The sequence below is a fragment of the Ochlerotatus camptorhynchus genome, unplaced genomic scaffold, assembly GCF_037179485.1.
Source record: "Ochlerotatus camptorhynchus isolate MF236.1 unplaced genomic scaffold, CSIRO-AGI_Acam_v1.1 ptg000055l, whole genome shotgun sequence".
In the NCBI taxonomy this organism is placed as follows: Eukaryota; Metazoa; Arthropoda; class Insecta; order Diptera; family Culicidae; genus Ochlerotatus; species Ochlerotatus camptorhynchus.
The window spans coordinates 3,657,991-3,679,456 of NW_027040545.1; the positions used below are offsets into that span (position 1 = coordinate 3,657,991).

Genomic DNA, 21,466 nt, shown 5'->3' on the forward strand with positions numbered 1-21,466 from the left:
ATTCTTTACGTTTGCCTGTTTCGCCTATTTCAAATGTTGATCTAGCTATCTCGAAAGATCTCGAACAGACGCTTGAACGGACGGCCATCTTGGCCTTTGTTAATGCGATTTTCACGATTTTCGGCCAAGTTTCCGAGTAAACGCCTCGTAAAAGGAAGTGTGTTGCTGCTCCTGCTGCGGGAAAAGCTAAAAAAGGTACGTATTTAAATATTGTATATATATAAAACGTATATAAAACGTAAGATGATAAATTAACTTTTCCGTAATCCAAGCAGGAGCAAAAAAAACTTCATCCTCAACGCAAGCCCATTCCGCCACCGATATCGCCGTTGTGGAAGCAGCTCCCTAATAAAAATTGTATGGTTAATTTGCTTAACGACGTGTTCTGGGTATCATCCAAACCATTTGTGGAATAGTTCAATGATTTGGGTTATCGTTCGTTTATGGTTATTTTTTATTAGGGCCGCCAGTGCAAATTCTGCACGTATTCACGAAGCAGTAAGTACATTGTTTGGTTCTACATCATTCCCACATAGAAAATATCCATGTAAGCATAAGTGCATAGCAACCCATTCGGGTTATTATCCGTACCTTATGGGATATGGTTACACTTCAGTGAATTTTACCACAGACAAACAGACATAACACTCACAATTTGTTCATCGAACAAACATTTAACGGTCTATTTAAAAGTATTGAACCCTTGCTGATATCGTTTATGAATGAAACTCATTTTATAGTGTTAACTTATTTATCTTTTCAGCTACAAGCACAACTGACGCAACATGGATATCAGCTGTCGCAATCTGGTGTTGCTTACGTTTCGATGAGTCAAGTTGCAAGTGAGAACTTGACTCAATGTTCTCAAGATCCGCTTGGAGAACAAATCCAAGATTCAAGCTCCGATGAAAGCTCGAGTGAAAAATCAACGAACAAAGCTCAGCCAACGCCCAAGAGAGCTGCAGCTCCTCTTGATATTCGTGAGGATATAGACGCCTCTACTGCAGAAGAAAGCTCGGATGAATGTTCTGCTGCGAGTACGACTATGAGCCAGCCTGAAGAAGCTGTTACTGTTGACCAACGTGACGATCAACATGTAGTTGGTGAACACTCGAAAGAAGCCGCTAGAGTAATCAGAGAGAGCATTAAGGAGGATTGTGACAAGTGTACGTTTTTCAAGAGAGAACTGGCACGACGAAACGCGGAAATAAGACGGTTGCGAAAAGTGATGGCAGATATTAACAGAGAAAAGGTGGCTCGTGACGATCACACTTTGTCGCTGTCCCGAGAACTTCAAGATCTGAAGGAAAACCGGAAAATACCATCGGTAAGATTAGCGATCTATTTTTTTTAATATCATAAAAAGTCCATTTTGAAGAAAGTGTGAGAACTGAAATATTGAAAATCCAGAATAATAGATTTTAAATGTTTATTTTAGTGAGATAGGAAAATAACCATAATAATGCCGTGTTCGCACAACAGCCACAGACAAACAGACATAACACATTGACTATTTCTCACTGTAAAACATCGTTGCTAAAACATTACCGCCATCTATTGAGTACACTGTGGTGGGTAGTACACTGAACAGCTGGCGGTAGTGTGTAAACGTCAAACGCAAGGGAAATGACTATGCGCGCCACAGGTGGTGGTACTACCAACTACGATACTTTTAAATTGACCGTTAACTGCTTGTTCGATGAACAACTTGCGAGAGTTATGTCTGTTTGTCTGTGCAACAGCCTTAATATATTATAATAATTTTGTAGACAAAAATATTTAGATAGCTTTATAACATACTAGCTGAGTGTGCCCGGTCTTGCTCGGGATTCAATATTAGCTTGAGTTTATGCGTCGATTTAAAAAAAAAGCATGCTATATTGTACGTAGCCCCCCCCCTCCTATTATCTAAGGGGCTACCCCCTATGATTATCTCCTTATACCCCCACACTCGCCCCCACATGCCTAATTTGGTTCCATTTGCTTGATTAGTTCTCGAGTTATGCAGAAATTTCTGTTTCATTTGTATAGGAGCCCCCCCCCCCTTACAGAGGGTCTCGAACCATCATAAGAACCTTCCACGGCCCCAAAAACCCCTGTATACAAATTTTCACGCCAATCGGTTCAGTAGTTTCCGAGTCTATAAGGGTCAGACAAACAGACAGACAGATAGACAGACAGAAATTCATTTTTATATATATAGATAGATATATATAGATAGATTATAACTTCCTACTGTGTTCCATGTCGTTCAGATTGAGCAGTTATAATATCAGGCATAACATTTGATAACGGCACAAAAGCATTTGTAAACAAACTTTCTAAGGCCCTTTACACGTGAACCAAAGTACGCCCACGCAAACCAACAACATCATCGGATAGGGGCAACTATCACCTTTCCGAAAGTGGTATTGGTTTGCGTGGGCGTACTTTGGTACGCGTGTAAAGGGCCTGCTTTTGTGCCGTTATCAAAAGTTATGCCTGATATATCATAAGACTATATTGAAGACATTTTTCTTGTCCATAATTATAATACGTTTTAAACTATGTTCAGACTATAGAGTTATTGCATGTTATAATAATAATCAACAAGTAAAATGTCATCAAAATAGCATTATAACAATGTTAAACTCAGTAGTCTAAACATAGCAATACTCCGTAGCATAAATATAGCATTACCTAATTAATTACAAATATATCCCATGGATGCAACGTATATTCGATGCAAGTTGGGTAATGTTCAGACTGCAGAGTTACAGAATTTTATAATAACTGTTAATACGAAAAAAAAACATCATAGATAGTCTTATAACATGTTGTTACTATTGCAAGGCTATTTTTATGACATTTTTCTTGATGATAATTATCATAAAATTTTACAATGGTTGTAGTGCGAGCAAGGCATAAGTGCTTAACAATTTATTCAAGGTTATATCTATAAGGGATGTTATTTTCTTATATTCTTTTTATAGGTTTCCTTCACGTATGATAGTGCTATCGATATCACGCTCGAAGAACTAAAGGCAATCGATGGTCAATCAACATCCGATAGCATGTTTGTGGCCAACTTGGCGATCCATTTTTTCGGAGCGGACCGTCTCAGGAACATGAGCGTTACGGGGAAACCAACGCCCCGTTTCAAAAGGGTGCTTAAAGATGATGGCTCTTTGTTTTATCCAGCCCGTGAGAAAATTGACCCGACGATCTACAAATTCATATGTGGTAAGATCGTCTGCTATTATATAATATCAATTTAGCTCATTGTTTGTCCTTATTACAGAAAAACTCTCAGAACGTGTTGCCATCCGTCTTGGCCCGTCGAAGGTAAACCAAATTACGTACTTCGCTGATGAAAAACGTGTACGTAAGGCCCTGGCAGTTAAAATCAGCAATCTTAACAAAGCTGCTGTCAAACGTGCTTCACGAAACCCGAGAATTTAAAGTCGGTGAAACGTGGTTTTATATATTTTGAATGAATTCAAAGTAGAAAGTAATTTTAATTTTATTTTCAGGTCAATTTTTGATAAATCTGTATAAAAATAAAATTCTGGTTTAAAACAAATCTTTTATTTATCGAATTCGAAACATTTTTTCTGTGGTCATAATTTTAATGAATCATACAAATAATGGTTGAATTTATGCATCAAAACTTTATCCAAATGATAGCCAATAAGGTTATTTGTTTAAATTATAATCATTTTCAAACTTTACTCCATATAATAATAAAAAAAAACTTTATTAAATTATTCATAAACTATAACTAATAACATTTAGATTTGAACCACAGATAATAAGGTTTTATTGTAGTTTTCATTCTGAAACTATATGAAAAAATCAAGAATTTTGAATGGTAATGGTTCTTAACAACCCATTGTTTTTATCATCCATTTCTAAAAAACCATACAAAGTAAAGTTAAAACTTTATCCCACAAACATTCGTGTAAAGTTGCATAATTATTACAGATAACGTTAAGGGCGTGGAAGATAAACCATTTTTGATAAGGTCATATTATGGTTAATTTGTATGCGGGGTACGACGCAACTTAGTCGCGACGCTCTCACAAGAGCGCTGGACGGCACTGAAATCATTCTCATTTTTTATTGAACACCCGTTAGTTAGCCGTTAACTTTTATTCTATTCGCGCTTCTCTTATAAAACATCGTCTCTGGCCCTAGTGAGTATCTTCCGCAAGCCGTCCGGAGATGAACCAGCGTCTGGCTGAAAATATCCTTAATAAAGACAACCAACCAACCTTCGGCAAGCCAACAGGGGATATGACACATCCTCTTCCATTCATTTTATCCTCAAATCCACATTCTCATACTCATTAAAAAATTCCAAGAATATATTTGTTTTTTCAATTCCAAACACTCCTTTCTATTTTTATACATTCCCGTCTATTTTTTTGCAAGATATCCTTTTGTCTATTCCGGTCTACTTTTTCATCTCACACCATTCTATCGCAGCAGTGCCAAATATTTTTATATATACAGCTTTCCCCCGAAGAACGCGCTACCCACTGAGTTGCACCCACCGCTTAGTCTCGGTGGGTTTTCAACCAAGCGCTCTGATTTTCTGCGAGTGACTAGTTCTCCATTGACCCTACTCACATGCAAAAAATCAGACCGACTCACAGTGGTGCAGAAGCCCAAATCCATGAACTTTTTTCATTAGCATTTTTCACAGTGGTTTTTTCATTAGGGTGTCTTCAGAAGAGTTTTTATAAATGACAAGACCCATTGAATGAAGTTAGAATGAAGCTACCCGCTCGAATGACAGTTAAAAACTGGTGATCATGGGTTGCTTTGGAATGTCAAAAACAAACAAACAAAACATGGTGGGTGGTTAGAATGCTGTTAATAAAACATTGGTCAGCTCACATGGATACAACGGGATACAGATGACTACTAGATGAAAATGTAGTATTTTCACTATATTTTCATCATATTGAGGAGCCGTCTGCCCCTTTTTGCCTCTTTGAAGTTTGTGGATGCTTGAAATTAGGCTATTTCATTAGAACCTTTTTGTCTTCAGTAAAGTTGTGTATTTTATTGATAATTAAAAAGTTGCACAACATTATAGTCATGTGGGCGAAAAAAAAAGCGGTGGGTGCAACTCAGTGGGTAACGCGTTCTTCGGGGGATAGCTGTAGTTCCCCCTGCAAGCCTGCAATGGTTATGTACATCTTTCAAATAAATCAAGAAATATGTTTTACCCCCAATGAAAGTTGATGACCCCTCTTTTGATTATCACAAGTTGTGATTCCTCTTTGACTTCTTTGACGTTTGTCATATGACATCATTGTTCTTAGGAGCTGACCCCATTCTTGCACATTTATTGCACTCATCACGCCAAAATACGTCATAGCGTCCAAAGAGTCACTCACACTTAAGCATTTCGCAAACGTCAGAGAAGTCCTTGATCAGGTTATACGTATGTATTGCCGTTACAGCTGAAAACTGGAAAACCCCTAATGGGATCGCTAATGCAAAAATGGTTTTTCTCTCGTTCTATACAATGATGCGCTATAATACACGTTTACACTATGTATAACGTATATAACGAGTGTAAAATCGATTATCACTAGTGGGTTTTTCCAGTTTTCAGCTGTAGCGACAATATAAAACACTGCCCGCAAAAGCTATTCTCACTTTTCCCCGCCTTTATTATCCGTTCTCCATAAGAGTAAATGAAATAACAACGAATGGAGCCAAAACAAATCCGGCAGAACTGTCAAAATTTGCGGGTGAGGAAAGGAGACGGGGATATTTAGGTTAAGTTTTGCGCATTGATCTATACACGAAACAAAAATTATTAATCCGTGTAACTCTGAATAAAAAAAATCTCGCTATCTCCGGGTGTCCCTCGCTTCATTCTGACAGCAGCGAGACGTCAAAGTTGACGGTTCACTCTCTTTCTACCTCGTCGCCACTTTTCGACAGGGTTGCATCTAGAAATACGGACATCAGTGGCAGAAAGAAAGAAGGAATAAAGAGTATAGAAGTGCGAGAGCGAGTGTCCATTATTCTTTTCGATAAATCTCCTTCAGTTTTTGTTTTCCATTATTTTGTCGCAAAATAATCAGATTAAATTCGGCCCAGCATGTGTGAAACTGTGTAGATTCGGTGCGGGATACGTGCGAGAATGATGTGAACTAGCTATACCGGCATTTTTCCGTTTCGCTATCGGTGCAAAACGCAGTCAATAAATCGGCGAGAGCAGCCCTACGCGAAAAGACGGACGGACCACGACCGACGGACGACGACAGGATTCTACACACTTGCGACAAGAGGGAGAGCAATGTGGAAGAACCAAGCCCACTTGTGCTTTCTAGTTGTTTGTATTTACACCCTGGGCCACCGAATAACCGAGACCGATGCTACCGGCAGTGCAGGTACGTTACCAGTCATCGAATTCTAACGGAGTATGTCGGTTTCTGGACTAGATTCATAATAAAATCTGGGTTGCGGTCCGCTATCGGAATCCCATTTTTCATTCATTCAGTGCTACTCCCCCTCTGTACTCGATACTCCTCCCGCAACATCAACACTTGGTTGCTCTCTTTCTATCTCGCATCATTCAACAAATCACTTATTCGCTCATTCGCAGTAATCTAGATGGTGATATACACATTCGCATCTATACTCTTGTTGTATATGCACAGGAGACGTCGTCGGCAGAAGGCAGCGACTCCAGACGGGGAGACTTCTCGTATAATGTGTAGCACCATAAAAGTTGTTTGTGTGCGGCTGGTTATTATATCTTCAACAACGGGGAGGACTTCTTTCAACGTCCCTTTAACCCTTTCAACTTAGATATTGCCTTTGAATAGACGCAAAGATTAGCAAAAACTACTAGCTCCATTCAGTGAATTGCCGTCGCCAATTTGCATATATGACCAGCGCCACTGCATTACTTCTACCAATACACTCGAAAGTGAATGTGTCACAACAAGTCATCACTCCTAAGCGATAATTGAGTGAATCTACCCCCATTACCCCCCTTTTTCGGTATCAGATAATAATTAACTATTAATTTGATCCTCGCAATCTTGCGTGGCTTTGGAACGATTAAACATTGATTGACTGTCTTCCTTTTCAGCTGAACCGCGATACTTTTTGGCTGGCAAAAATGGCACCTTATCCTGCAAGTTTATGGGAGCGGAGAACCCGATGTGGCAGAAGGATGGGAAGAATTTTACCGAGAGTAGGTGAGTCATCTGAAATTCTAGAAAAAAAAAACACCGGCCAAAACACTATCAATTATCAAGGCATACATAAATAATGTTTTATATTTCAGCAAGTTTAGATTTCTAAAGCTGGGTTTAGATAGGGCAAGTCAATTGATCAAGTCAGTTGAATTCAACTGACTTGAACGCGAATTGAACGTGTAAACCATGCCATTCAACTGACTTGATCAACTCACTTGAATTGAAAAAAGTTGAACCAGGCTCAACTTTTCAAGCCAATTGAATTCAACTGAGTTGATCATTTGACTTGCCCTATCTAAACCCAGCTTAAGGGTGTATGTATTTTAAACACAATTAGTGGGCGGTTTAAGAAATGCTGATATGAATAACAATATTCGTGCGTTTTGTGGGCGATATGTAGGTGTACCCCGATGAATATGATTTGAATCAATAATCTTAACAGAACTCAAGACCTCAGACTTGAAACAACGTTAACTATCGTCAAAACATGGCCAAAATAGGAGCATGGTCAATATACGAGCGTTTCCCCTACATGTATAAAAACCACACCAAGTCGTGTTGATGTTTTGTGTCGGAATTGGCACCTTATGTTGAGTTGTAATTGCTTGTGCAATTAATGTGGTTAGACTCAACAGATGATAAGTTTTCTCGAGATGTTATGCTGCCTTTTTCAACATCCATGCTAAGAAATATCGCGCGCTTAAACACCGACTCTAACCGCGCCAAACTTGGAAGATTTTTTTTTTTCAAAATTTGTTCCCGGGGTGAACCCACCTTGAGTGTTCGAAATAAAAAACACATTAGTCGATTTGCTGAACGGTTTCTTGCAATAATTTCTAAACAATAATACAACCAGATTTATTTTATAAATTAAATAAGATGATCAATCTACACAACCGTGGAAGAAATTAATTTTGAAGAGATTCGTTTTTTTTAATTCAGAGCCGATTGAATTGCTGTTTTCTTAACCGTTCAAAATATGGCGCTTGCACGGTACTTAGGCTAACTTCCATGACTTTCTCATAAGAGGTCATCAGTGAATTTTAGGAGTGGTCTTGTATGTGTGGTCAAGTCTACGGATTTTCCAGATTTTTTCGGGATATTTGAAAAGTGAAGAACAAATTCTACCCATTCTCAAAATTTTGGCTCACCCTCATCACTTTTAAAATTATTAAGTTTTTTAAATCGGATAAAGTCGTAAGACATGTCAAACTGAATTTGTTATTACAGATTGAGATTTATATGATGTCAAATTAAATCGCTTACAAAGTAATTTTAAATTTGGCTGGTATATGGCCTCCACTTTTGTAGGTATAAGCCATTTTGTTTTTTTTTTTCAATTTAGTTTATTTATTAAGGCTGAAGTGTCTAAAAATGACTACACGGAGCAAATAATTTAATGTGTACAATTTTTTTTCCCTTAGTGATCTCCTTATTGGCCCTATCTTAAACTTAGAAGTTTTTCATTCTTTTCAATCTTTTAATTTTTTCGAATCTCTTAATGGAATACCTTTATAAAAAGCTTTTTGAGTGTGTTGATTTATTTCCTTTTAATTCCGTTAGAATTCAATGCATTCTTTTCAATATTTTTTTTTCGACACAATATTTTTGTATTTTGTCTATGCAAATAAAATCATGCAAATTTATTGCAAATTTTATAGGCCCTAGAGTCAAAAACTGGAGCATGGTACTATAACTGACACACTTACCTTACACTAATTGTGAGTTCTTCTTATTTTTCCTGGGAGGCGACATTAGTTTTGCCTCTGCTTTCTGCCGTGCCCGGAATTCCCTTAATTCTTCTATATGTATCTCCCTTATTAGCGCCACTGCTTGGCCTCATCTTCGTACGCTATATGCTGATTCTCCGTATGGTCTAAAATCCCTAATTTGTAGAAATAACAATTACGAGTATGCGATGCGTTTGCGTTTTTTGAGCATCATCACTTGCTTCATTTCACTATTCTTTTCAGCTTCCTGTGACATCACGTCCATTTCAATCACTTCTTCATCAAGTACCTCAACCTCTCCCTCTGGTTCTTTGTCTTTGTTATTTATGATGCAAGCCACCACAACCGCCTGCGTACTGCTTTTGTCCTTCCTTCGGTATTTCCATTTCTTGCTGCTTTCAGGCCTTCAGGCTTTCCATCCGTATAATGGAAAATCAAATCAACACTGTAACAGTAACTATTAAAATCGACGTATCTGATATTGTAAACAATCACATCATGCGACGATATGTGGCAACTGCTAGCTCAATCACACAAAATAAAAAAAGATTCCAAAATCAGATAAGTAGATTTGAAAAGTTACGCTCGTGCATAAAACACTCCATTCCTCCGACTTAAACTTGAGGAATAAGGCTTTCTTCTCCGATATCCGACACCTTGCTTCCATCTCAGCAGCATTCGCGTCCAGCGTCTTGGATGGTCTCGTACTTCCATTTTAGAAGCCAAAACAAACGGTGATCTTGGCCTCAATTCCAGGCATTTTTTTCTGCGATATTTTTTTTTTGTTCATTAAGGGGGTATTCCCAATCTTTTGCCTTTTTTCGGCCTGTTTTTCAATTAATTTTTTTTTTCAAGGAAAATGAATAGTAATGCGCCTAACTCTTTGGGATTCTTGTTTATTGAACATTAAAGTTTACAAATAATTTTTTTTTTCGACATAAAAAAAGACATTATTGACGTCACAAAATGGCGACAAACAGACCCCTGTTCGCCGCAAACGCCTGGACGGGCGAAGACTTTTCTCTGGAACGGCTTCATCTGAAACAGATTTCGTGATGAAATAATAATCTGCATAAGATTCTCTGGAGCTTCTCCCGTTGGCAGCAAAAAATCTTGCAAATTAACAAAATGGCGGCCATATGAAAAAACAGGCGATTTTTAGCCCGCTTTTTTGCAACTTTAAGGTGCTTCAAACAATGTTAAATGTTAATATTTTTGGCTGAAAGTGGGAGAAGCTCCAAAGAATTTAATAAGGAACAAAATGCGCAAAGATTCAAGTCAATATCTCTTCTGAGAAAAATCTTCGCCCGATAAAAAAAATGTGGTTTCGAGAAAAACGCGTTTAAAGTTTTGACTTTAGTTAAAACCATTTGGGGGTTCTTACCATTAGTCAGCTATGCCTGGACACCGAATTCGCTGATCGGAAAACGGCTTGGAGGGATGAAAGTATATAGTCTAAAGTACAAAAAAACGTGAAAAAAAAAATTTGATTTTTTGAAAAAAAAGATCGGGAATACCCCCTTAATTTATTTGATAAGGCTCAACCGAATTAACTTTACAGAGCCGAGGATTCTTGGTCAATATACAATACATCTTAAAACTATAGTCAAAAGGTACAACACAACAAACACTTTATCTTCCGCTATCCAAAAAGCCTCCTCCATCAGAACTGGAGCCGCTTCCAGTAGTTTCATTGTATGGCAAATTGTTGTACGCCAACGAGGGTCAGAACGCGTCAATTGCAGCATTGGACGCAAAACGTGGTCAGCACTCACACACTCATCACGAAACGGTTGCTTTCCAAAGTCGACGACGCATCGACTGAAAGAACTGCTGATGAAGAACAATGAGGAGAACCACACAATGGTTGCTGCCGAGAAAACAGACGATTGCGTGGCACACATCGAGAGTGGCCTGCTTTTGTCGACAGCCGAGTGAACACTCCTCCAGGCATTTTAATTTGATTGAATTTGCTTCACCGACCGAGCGAGCTGCAGGCAATGATGTACTCGGGACAATGATCTACACTGACAGATCAGCTGCTACTGCCTTCTGTTCCGGCAACAGTTGAAAAGACACTGAAGCCATATTGTTGCTTTTTATACGATTTGGTTGTAGATATATTTGTGTGTGTCATAAAAACAATGTTTGTCTTGGTAGACATATTTCACAAGTTGAAAAATTTGGTAGAAATTACTTGAAGAAGATTACATTTAAATTTTTAGATGCGTTCGTCACTAATGCAAACGTAAACAAGATTTTTACAGCTGCAGCCACACATGTGTTCTAAAGCAGTAAATAGTTTGGTTTTTTTCTTTTTTTTTAGTTGTTTATTAAGGAGATTTTTAGCCTATGTCTAGTTCATCTCCGTAAAATAAATAGTTTTGGGAGCAAATAGAGTTCGACCTCATTTGAAAAAAAAATTATTAATCTCAGGATCCCTCATTAAAGGTTTACAATTATCTCTTACGAAACTTTAGTGAGTTTTCTGTCCATTCGCAGCTAGAACTATTTTTTCGGAATAGTGTTCAAAACGAACTTTTACCCCACCGGTGCACAGTGGGATGAAAATCCAAAAAAAAAGTGGGACATTATCATTTGCTACGAAACTATTGAGTAGGGTTTTTGATCCAATTTCCGTCATACTAAGAACAACCCGCGCTTTACCTCTCTTTTCTGAACGAGTTTAAACAAAAAGAAGAATATTTCTGTCAAAGATGACTTGCAAATTTATTCACCTTTCCATACGTACCGTTGGATTTGATAAAGAGTCACAAATTGTTGAGATATTGTCTAAAATCTAACACTGCTTCTTGATTCTAAATTCGTTCTACGAGTTTCAAGTCCGTCCTAACGTATTGAAACGCCATTAGATTTTCTTCGTCCTACGGATAAACGAAGAAAAAGGGGATTCGCTAGGAGCGCTTCTTTTGTTTTGAGAACAATGAACGTAAATATTCATACAATGCGCTCCAATAGGATTTATGTTGTAGCTAATGAACTAACGCATCGGAACTAACCTATTATTGATTTGTGCACGGTGAAATCATTGATATTATTGATCTTTTCTGATCGATAGAACGGAAATGGGCGATTACGACGAAGTAGCGCTCTATCCTATAGCATTTTGATGTCTTCTAAAATGTTTCTTCATTTTTTGAGTACCTTATTTCAATGGTGAAAATTGTTGCTTAAGGGGGCTATACACTCATATAAAACAAATAATTTTCATATGTGCTGTTAAAAGTGATTAACATCTATGAAAACATTGTAGATGAAGCCATTTTAAGAAACATTGCCGAAAACAACACTTTTTTATCTCTCAAACGGCCGAAGTAATGGGTAAAAATGGAGTGCAAACGGTAGTACTCTCTTAAAAAACGTTTTTTACCATCACTTTTTTGTTTGAATTTTCCCATTTCTTCAATGTTCTACACAGTTGTAAGTGCTCTAAAAATACACATCTTTGTTTTAAGGATTTACGTCCGTTTTTTTATAATTGCTTAACCGGTGGAGCAAAAGTTCGTTTCAGTAGTGCACAGTTGTTTAGAAACCGTATTTAGGTTGAATAAATTGTTTGTGTCTAACTGTTTAGTTCTAGGTACATAGTATCTTCGGGAAAGATTTTTCATTTATCTTGGTCAATCTGTTTATGTGCAAGACTTTAGGGTGATCCATACATTTCTTCTTCTTCTTCCTCGCATTTCAAGTTTATTGCGTATGGCATATTAGCTTATTGCGTGCTCTCAACTGAGTGTTCTATATGCACTTCCACAGTTATTAATTAGGAGCTTTCGATGCCTGTACCATTTTTGCATTAGTATAATTGTGTGGCAAGTACAATCATACTTTTATGCCCAGGGAAGTCGAGAAATTTTCCAACCCGAAAAATTCCTAGACCGGCTTGGGAATCGAACCCAGCCACCTCCAGCATGTTCTTGCTTTGTAGCTGTTCCTTTACCGACTGAGCTAAGGGAGGTCCCATCCATACATTTCATGAGTTCCAAATATAAACTTTTGAGTTATTCGAGATAGACCAGTGTAATGCAGTTCAAAGTTGTAGAACAAGTTATTTGAAACAATGTTGCTGAAGGAAGTAATTTTCTATCTCTAATGGTTCACGATTTATACTGATTTGTAATAAGTAACTTAGGGTGGCCCTTACAAATCGATTTTTCAACAGTAACTTCTTATACATACATTTTTCGCAAAATAGACACTTTTTAAATTTTTATGGCGCACTCTCTTTTTGATGAAAAGTTATAAACGATATTTACTACGTATTTATCAAACGTTTATATTTAAAAATGACGCAAGTCGAATTCTAAAGGGTGTCCACGATGAAATTGCCACACACAAAATTGATTCGCAAAATTCGAGTTTTCATCCGATTGCCATCAAATTTTCAGGGATTGAGAAATAACTATTAAACTTCATTTTACCATTTTACTCGTATTTTATTTACAGTCCATACGCAAATGCCCGCACCTTGGCCTTAACCCCGGCCATAAGATTCTGCACAACCTGTTAATCAACCGTTTTTTGCATGTAAACCCATACTTTCTTCAGTTCCTCGACTGTCTTCACTACCTTAGGTCGTTTAAGAAGGTGCTGCTTCATAATCGCCCAGTACTTCTCGATGGGGCGGAGCTCCGGAGTGTTGGGAGGGTTGAACATTTTCGGCACGAAATTGACCTTATTGTCCGCATACCACTTCAGCACGTCCTTGGAGTAGTGGCATGAGGCCAAATCCGGCCAGAAGATTGTTGGGACGTTGTGGGCCTTCAGGAGAGGAAGCAGCCGCTTCTGGAGGCACTCTTTTATGAACACCTGTCCGTTCATCGTGTCCTGGGTCACGAAAGGTGCACTCCGCTTCCCGCACGTGCAGATGGCTTGCCAAACCAGGAATTTCTTCGCAAATTTGGACATCTTCTGAGTGCGGACATGCTCCGGAACGCTGAACTTATCCTTGGCCGTGAAAAACAGGTTGCCGGGGATCTGTTTGAAGTCGGCCTTCACATATGTTTCGTCGTCCATGATGCAGCGCTCAACTTTCGTCAGCATGTTGAGGTACAACTTCCTGGCACGGGTTTTGGCGGACTTGTTCTGCTTCTCGTCGCGATTAGGGGCCTTTTGTACCTTGAACGTTCGAAGCCCAGCCTTAGTTTTGGCCTTCTGGACAAAACTTCGGCTTAGGTGCAGCTTCTTAGCCACATCCCTAACGGAGGCGTTCGGATTTCGGTTGAAGGCCCCAACTACGCGGTTGTGATTTTTGGTGTTGTACGGAATATTTTTTCCTTCACTTCTGGGCTTCCGATCGGTGGTCAACCGTTCCTCGAACCGCTTAATCACTCGCGACACCGTGGAATTCGCGATTCCCAACGTTTTAGCGATGGAACAATGCGAGAGATCCTTGTTCTCGTGATGAATGCGCAAAATTTTATCACGCACGAGCTGTTCTTTCGACTCCATTTCCGCGAGTTTTGATCACAGGACTTTAAAACTTGCAGGATGTAAATAATGCACTATGAACTAAATCCACCCAAACTTTCATTAAATTCTACCCAACGGTTAAAAAGTTAGTGCAATTTCATAGTGTGGCAATTTCATCGTGGACACCCTTTATTTTATTAGTTATATTTGAAAGACCGTTCATTCAACTACGGTGAAAAATCTGTGAAGGTAATTTTTGTTCAACTCATTTAATTCTCTTCTGAAAAGGGCGTATTTTTACTGAAAATTACTCACAAATTACCAACAAAAAGAGATAGTATCAAATTTCCATTAGAGATAGAAAATTGTTTTCTTCAGAAAATTTGATTCAAATGAGTGGTTCTACAACTTTGTAAGGATTAACGGAGTCTTTGGCAATCTCTAGGATTGACAATCTAATTTTAAAAATCAAGTGCCAGGTTTAGACGGTGCTGGTGGTTGAATGGTAAGCGTGACTGTTTTCTTATCCTAGTGGGTCTGGGTTCAATCCCAGCTGAGCTCGTTGAGAATTTCTTAGTAAGGAAAATAAAACCGTTGGTTCCAGCCCATGCGTTGATTTGTTTGATACGTAGGAGTCAGGTAGAGTTGGGTCCCTGTCGTTGGTGGAACAGATGAAAAGATAAATCCTCAAACTAATTCCAAGATATATGTATATATTTTTTTCTTTCTAAAGCTGATTTAACTCTTTCTGATTCTGACACTAAAAATATGTTGCTCAAATTATCAGATTCTCTTAAATTTCAAAATCTCAAATATTTGATTTTTTTTCCAATATATTTTTTTAAATGCCGTACTTTGAATAATGTTGAATGTTTTGTTTGTCTCATATTAATGCGCCCAGGGTTTAGTACCTTACGGTGTCACTGCTAAATACGACATCGTTAAATAATTGATTGTCTAGTAAAGCTTACAACTTGAATTTAACGTTCAAACCACTATCGATAGCTTTTATAAACCGTACCATTTTTTACAGCGCCAAGGTCTCCATCATGATTGTCGACACTGAGGAAGACGTCGAAAAACTTTCGGGCGGCTCGGATGGAGGCCCCCCACAGGACGAAACCACCGAAACGGCAGAAGTGGCCGCCAACTGGGCCATCTCGACCATAACCATACACAACTTCTCGAAATCCGACACGGGAAACTACACGTGTCACGGTGCAGACAGCAAAACCATCGCCCGATACACAACGCGAGAAGTGATTCTACCAAAGATTACCGCCTCAAGTCCGGAGCGGACAAAATTCAAACAGCAGAACAAGGCCGAACTTTACTGCGTGATACAGATGTACCCATTGGAGTATTTTAATAATTCGATACAATGGTTCAAGGAAGACGATACCACCGAGAATAACTTTATGAAAAATACGAGCGTACGCGTACTGAATGAAACGCATGTTAATGTAACATTGACAGTAAAGGACGTAAGCAAAACACACAATGGAACGTACTCTTGCAATGTTGGTCCTTCGGCCATGTTGGACGAAAGCTCAGCTACCGATAAGAAAGCGATGGCTTTACTCGTGCTCGATAAACCACAGGTCTCAATAGACTACGTAAAGGCGGTGGGTGCAACCAAAATTTATCTGAATTGGACAGTCAACGATGGAAATGATGCCATTAAACATTATGTGGCACAGTCTATGAAGAAAGATGATTCTACGTTTACGTATTATGCGAATAGGATCGATGGCTCTAATACCTCATTTGTACTGCAAAATTTTACACCTTCTACAGATTACGTGATCAAACTGACATCAGTGAACGGACAAGGTAGTGGTCCTGCTTCACCGTCTGTCAAAGTTCGAACACTGGACAGCGATCCCAATTTCACTCCAATCGTTGAAGTGAAGGGCAATACGCATTCGACGATCACCATTGGATGGGCTCCACCACCGGCTGAACTTCTGGAATACATCCAATACTACGACCTGACAGTTTCGCTTGCGGGCCAAAATTCCCCTAAATGGGAAACATACTACGTACAAAATAGCCGTAACCTTCCGTACATGTTTGACAATCTAGACACTGCCACGGAGTACAGTTTCCGTGTACGTGCCTGTAGTGAGTTGGCCAAAACTTGCGGCAACTGGTCTGAGGAAGTGAATGGAACTACCAGTGATGGCGTTTCGTCGGAACCAATTAACCTCAATATCACTTGTTTACATTATAACATCTCACGTCGAAACACTGTTCGAATCCATTGGAATCCACCGAAGAAACCTAATGGAAAGGTCATATCATATCAGGTCATTCTGGAAGGCTTGTCATTGTACCGTAGCGAGCACGGTATACTGAAGAACGAGACCTGGGGTCCAAAGATCAGGAACGTACAATCTCATTACACTAAAGCCGAATACGACGGAATACCACCCAACACTAATTATACCGTACGTGTAGCGGCCCTCACACGTACGAAGCGTCCAGGAGTGGTGACAAGTACTACATGCACGATGCCAGCCACCACTCCGGACAACATTGGCCGGTTGATGTGGGGAAAACTTCGCACCGAAGATAATCAGTGGATTTTTAAACTGATTCTACCGCGAATTTCCGAACGGAATGGGCCAATATGTTGCTACAAGGTCTACATGACACGATTGGGTCACAGAAACTATTCGCTTCCCGAGCCAGAGAACATCCAGGTGACAAACTACGCAGAAGTTCACTCAATCAATAACACTCGCGGGGGAACCTATCTGGCGGAAGTGTTCACCACCTTGAACTACAGCTCGGAAGTATTCCTCGGCGATGGCCGAAATAATGAATACCACAATCCGGAAATGTGCCCGCAGTGCTTGCACAAACGATTACCTCCAGTGGAGAAACCCAGTGGTGAGGAGTTATTTGTCCATTCGGATTAATGTAACAATGTGAAAACGTAATGTTGTTTCAATTTCAGCCATTAACAAAGACGACGAGGCACAGAATGCCTCGGCGGCCACTACTGCAAACCCTGCAATACGTACCGGCAACGAAGCCGTACCGGTTGAAGATCAACTCAAAGTATCTAGTCATGACAAGCGAGAAGCCAACGGCTTCCACGAGCATACCGTACCGCAGCTGGAAACCGCCTTTGATGGCGTACTGGATCCGTCCAGTAACTACACTGGCTTCGTGGAGGTTGTTGGTAAGCTCTAACATTGATGACTACTTGTTTCAAGAACCCATGTATATTCCATATTTGACCATTTCAGTGAGAACGGACGGTGAACAGGGGCCACGGTACATCTCAACCTTTAGCGAGTTCTTCCAAGAAATGAACGCGGGAGCCCCACCAGCCAGTGACCAGAATGGGAAAGACCTCTCGTTCATCCTCAACATAGTTATACAGATTTTATGTGGACTGATACTGATAGTTTTAATAGTCCTATTGACTCTCTGCCTCTTGCATAAACATTTCAGCAAAAATATCGCCCAGGAAGGCGAAGCCATCAGTTTGGGAGACTCGTTAAGGTAAGCGTCAATGAAAGATCATCAACTGAACATTGATCGATTTCTGTGTGTTTACTATATCTAGACGCGCTCTCTGTCACGGCCGCAATGGCAACCCCCATCATCGACATTTGCTTGGAACGAACAGTGCCAAGCCACCGGTGCTTCCTCCGATATCTAAGGAAGATCTTGTCAAAGCTTACCTCGAGAAGCATAAAGACTCCGATTATGGATTCCAGCACGAGTTTGAACTGCTACCGGATAAGTTTGCCGATAGGACTACCAAGTATTCTGACCTGAAGGAGAACATTCACAAGAATCGCTACCCGGACATCAAATCCTACGATCAGACACGGGTCAAGCTGTCTACGATGAATGGACTGTGCGGATCGGATTATATCAATGCAAACTTTGTCATTGGTTATAAGGAACGGAAAAAGTTTATCTGTGCCCAGGGCCCAATGGATAGCACGATCAACGACTTTTGGCGTATGATTTGGGAGCAGCATCTGGAGATTATTGTCATGTTGACCAATTTGGAGGAGTACAATAAGACCAAATGCGCCAAATACTGGCCGGAGAATATCAACGATTCTACCCAGTATGGAGATATACTTATCACATTCGCTTCGGACAGCTACTATGCCGATTACATAGTCAGAAATCTGAAGGTACATTAAGCGAAGATCTGTCTTGTGAGTTACTGGATGTTTTAACCGAATATTTTTGCAGGTCACCAAACGTAGCGTCAATTCATCCGGCGAAGATGTCGAAGATACCCGTTACATCTCTCAGTTCCATTATCTCACCTGGAAGGATTTCATGGCACCGGAACATCCACAGGGTATCACCAAGTTCATCAAACGCATCAACTCCGAATACTCATTGCAACGCGGTCCAATCCTAGTACACTGTAGTGCCGGCGTTGGCAGAACTGGAACTTTTGTAGCACTAGACTCACTCAGTCAGCAGTTAAACGAGGAGGGCCAGGTGTTCATCTTCAACACAATTTGTGATATGCGATATCAAAGAAATTTTCTCGTACAGTCATTGGTAAGCCTCTCACTTTATCTACGAGATCTCTGTTTGTAATTCCACATTTTCAGAAACAATACATATTTTTGTATCGAGCCCTCACCGAACTAGCGTACTTTGGCGACACTGAGATTGACCAAAAATCGCTAGCCACAACCGTAGAAAATCTCAAACAACCATCGTCTGAGGATCCTGAAATCTGCAAGCTGGAAGCACAATTTCAGGTATTTACCAAATCAAACCTCACTGGTCAATTTTTACTGTAAACCGTAAAAATTTTACATTCCCTTTGTAGCGAATAAAATCGTTCCAAGAGGACACACGCAAAACGACCGCCATTGGCGGTTGCGAGGAGAACAAAGCGAAGAATCGCTCCGAAACTTGTGTTCCGTACGACAAGAATCGGGTGATCCTCGCGCCCATCCCTGGCCATGACAATTGCACCTATATTAATGCGTCCTTCATTGATGGGTACGACGATGAAAATAATTTCGTCATCACACAGGATCCAATGGAGAATACCATTTTCGACTTCTGGCGGATGATCTTCGAACAACGGATAAAAACAATCGTCATGTTCTCCGAGGTTAGTTGGGAAATTTATACCCTATTCGAAGCTTGTGGTCAATATAAATTTCTCCTCCGCAGATCGGTGATGGTCCGAACAAATGTCCTCGTTACTGGGCCGACGAGGAGATGCAGTACGAGAATCTACTCGTGACGTACATCCAAAGCGAAAGTGGTCCCTACTACACCAAGCGGGAGTTTACGGTGACCAACTGTAAAACGAAAGACACCATCCAGGTGACTCAGTTCCAGTACAACGGCTGGCCCACGGTGGAAGGTGAAGTACCGGAGGTCACCCGGGGCATGATCGAGATAGTCAATCAGGCACAGAAGCACAGCACCCAGCAGGAGGATATTTTCACCATTGCTGTTCACTGCAGGTATGATTCAGATTTACAAAATTCAGGGAAACACAAAAATCGGACCATATCGTATATTCTCTAAAATTGCCTTATGCTCTTTCTAGCTTGGGGACGGACAAAAGCTCCCTATTCGTTGCCATGTGCATACTTGTGATGCAACTCAAAACCGAGAAACGAATCGACATCTGTTCGATAGTCAGAAAGCTTCGAGCACAACGTAGTTTAATGATAGAAACATATGTAAGTATCCTTGTACTACTTTTTCTTCTTCTTCTTTCTCAACGCTAGATCACCAAAAAAAGGAAATCCATCAGATCATTGATCATTGCATTTCGCTTTCTTCAACAGGCACAATACGAATTTCTGCATAGAGCTATTGTAAATTTCGCTGATTTATACAAAATCTCGCTAGGCATAGCTTCCGACTGTTGATAAGCTGATTTATATAGTGATAGCAAAATAATAAGGCAACGCAAAATCCACGCTGAATAAAAAAAAAACGTATGTATGTATGAGCTCCGAAGCGGGAATATGCGAAAGAAGAAAAACAAATTTAACATTAAGCTAATTTACTACGCGCCACAGAGTAGACCGGACACAAACCACTTCTGCACGCAGATAATTTTGCTTGCAAATCGCATTGGCAAAACAAGCAGAACTGCATGCGCAACTTCCTGGCGAAAGCATAGTGCTACAGCTGCTTCAATTATGCTATAAACTTGTATGTAATTTTAGCCACTTTTTTAAGTAGTATACAAGCATGATTTATGTAAACATTATATTCAATCAAACAACAAATGGAACGAACGACGAATCAAATGTCTGAGTCAGACAATGAGATTAGTGGAAGAGCATTTAACGCAGGAGATTTGTTTTTATCTTTATTACTTAGTTCAGCACAGCAAACGTTCATTCAGGCGAAGAGGCAAACGTCCAGTAAATCTTCCTTTTTGAAAGCCATCTTTAGTTACTAAACACGAAAAGTCATTTCCTATTTATATAAAGGACACACTACATTATAAATAGTCATCAAATAACTAATAAAACTCAGAACTAGAGAGGAAAAGCAGGTACCTTTTATACTATCCCAGAGTGTAATGATGAAGGGAGAATAGTTAGAAACCCAGAGAAAGAGAGAGAGAGAGAGGGCAAAGTTGTAGAAAGAAGCAGGAAAACAAAAGACAAAACAAAAAGGGTAAAGAACAAAACAAGAGTGTGTGATCAAAATAAAGAACTGCAGGAAGGATATTAAGGTAATAACAAACACGAGAAAATAATGAAGAACAGTACGAGCCGAACGTTAGGAATTAGTTATTTTTCATGTTGAAAAACAAAAGAAATGCATCAACCAATTCAATCACGAGAAAGTAAACAATGACAGTAAAGTAAAGCAGAAAGATGCAAAATATACCTCTATCTGTGTGTAAAAGTCAATAACTATTAAGGTATCTGTACCAGTATGATATTTCTATGAGTAAAACACAAATAAAGAAACAAAACAAAACTGAAACACGGCTGAACCATGTATGCAAGAAATGGAATAAAAATGGGAAACCATGGGTCGTGTGCTGAACCTACAATTTACTACATTATAATGTTTGTATTTATCGAAAATTATCAACAACAACCACAA

General features: G+C 39.6%; 2 protein-coding genes across 2 annotated transcripts; both read left to right on the top strand.

Moving 5' to 3' along the window:
• Positions 1-353: 353 nt before the first annotated feature.
• On the top strand, positions 354-3,441 carry LOC135717449 (uncharacterized). Its single transcript, XM_065239539.1, has 4 exons — positions 354-498; positions 764-1,327; positions 2,973-3,222; positions 3,281-3,441. Exons 1-4 carry the CDS (start codon positions 421-423, stop codon positions 3,439-3,441), a joined length of 1,053 nt encoding a protein of 350 aa, XP_065095611.1. The 5' UTR covers positions 354-420.
• Positions 3,442-5,979: 2,538 nt separating this feature from the next.
• Positions 5,980-21,208, top strand: Ptp69D (Protein tyrosine phosphatase 69D). The gene is made up of 12 exons (XM_065239425.1): positions 5,980-6,395; positions 7,103-7,211; positions 15,408-17,269; positions 17,337-17,564; positions 17,632-17,890; positions 17,955-18,540; positions 18,602-18,922; positions 18,976-19,128; positions 19,200-19,490; positions 19,553-19,851; positions 19,938-20,073; positions 20,182-21,208. Exons 1-12 carry the CDS (start codon positions 6,302-6,304, stop codon positions 20,263-20,265), a joined length of 4,422 nt encoding a protein of 1,473 aa, XP_065095497.1. The 5' UTR covers positions 5,980-6,301; the 3' UTR covers positions 20,266-21,208.
• Positions 21,209-21,466: the final 258 nt, after the last annotated feature.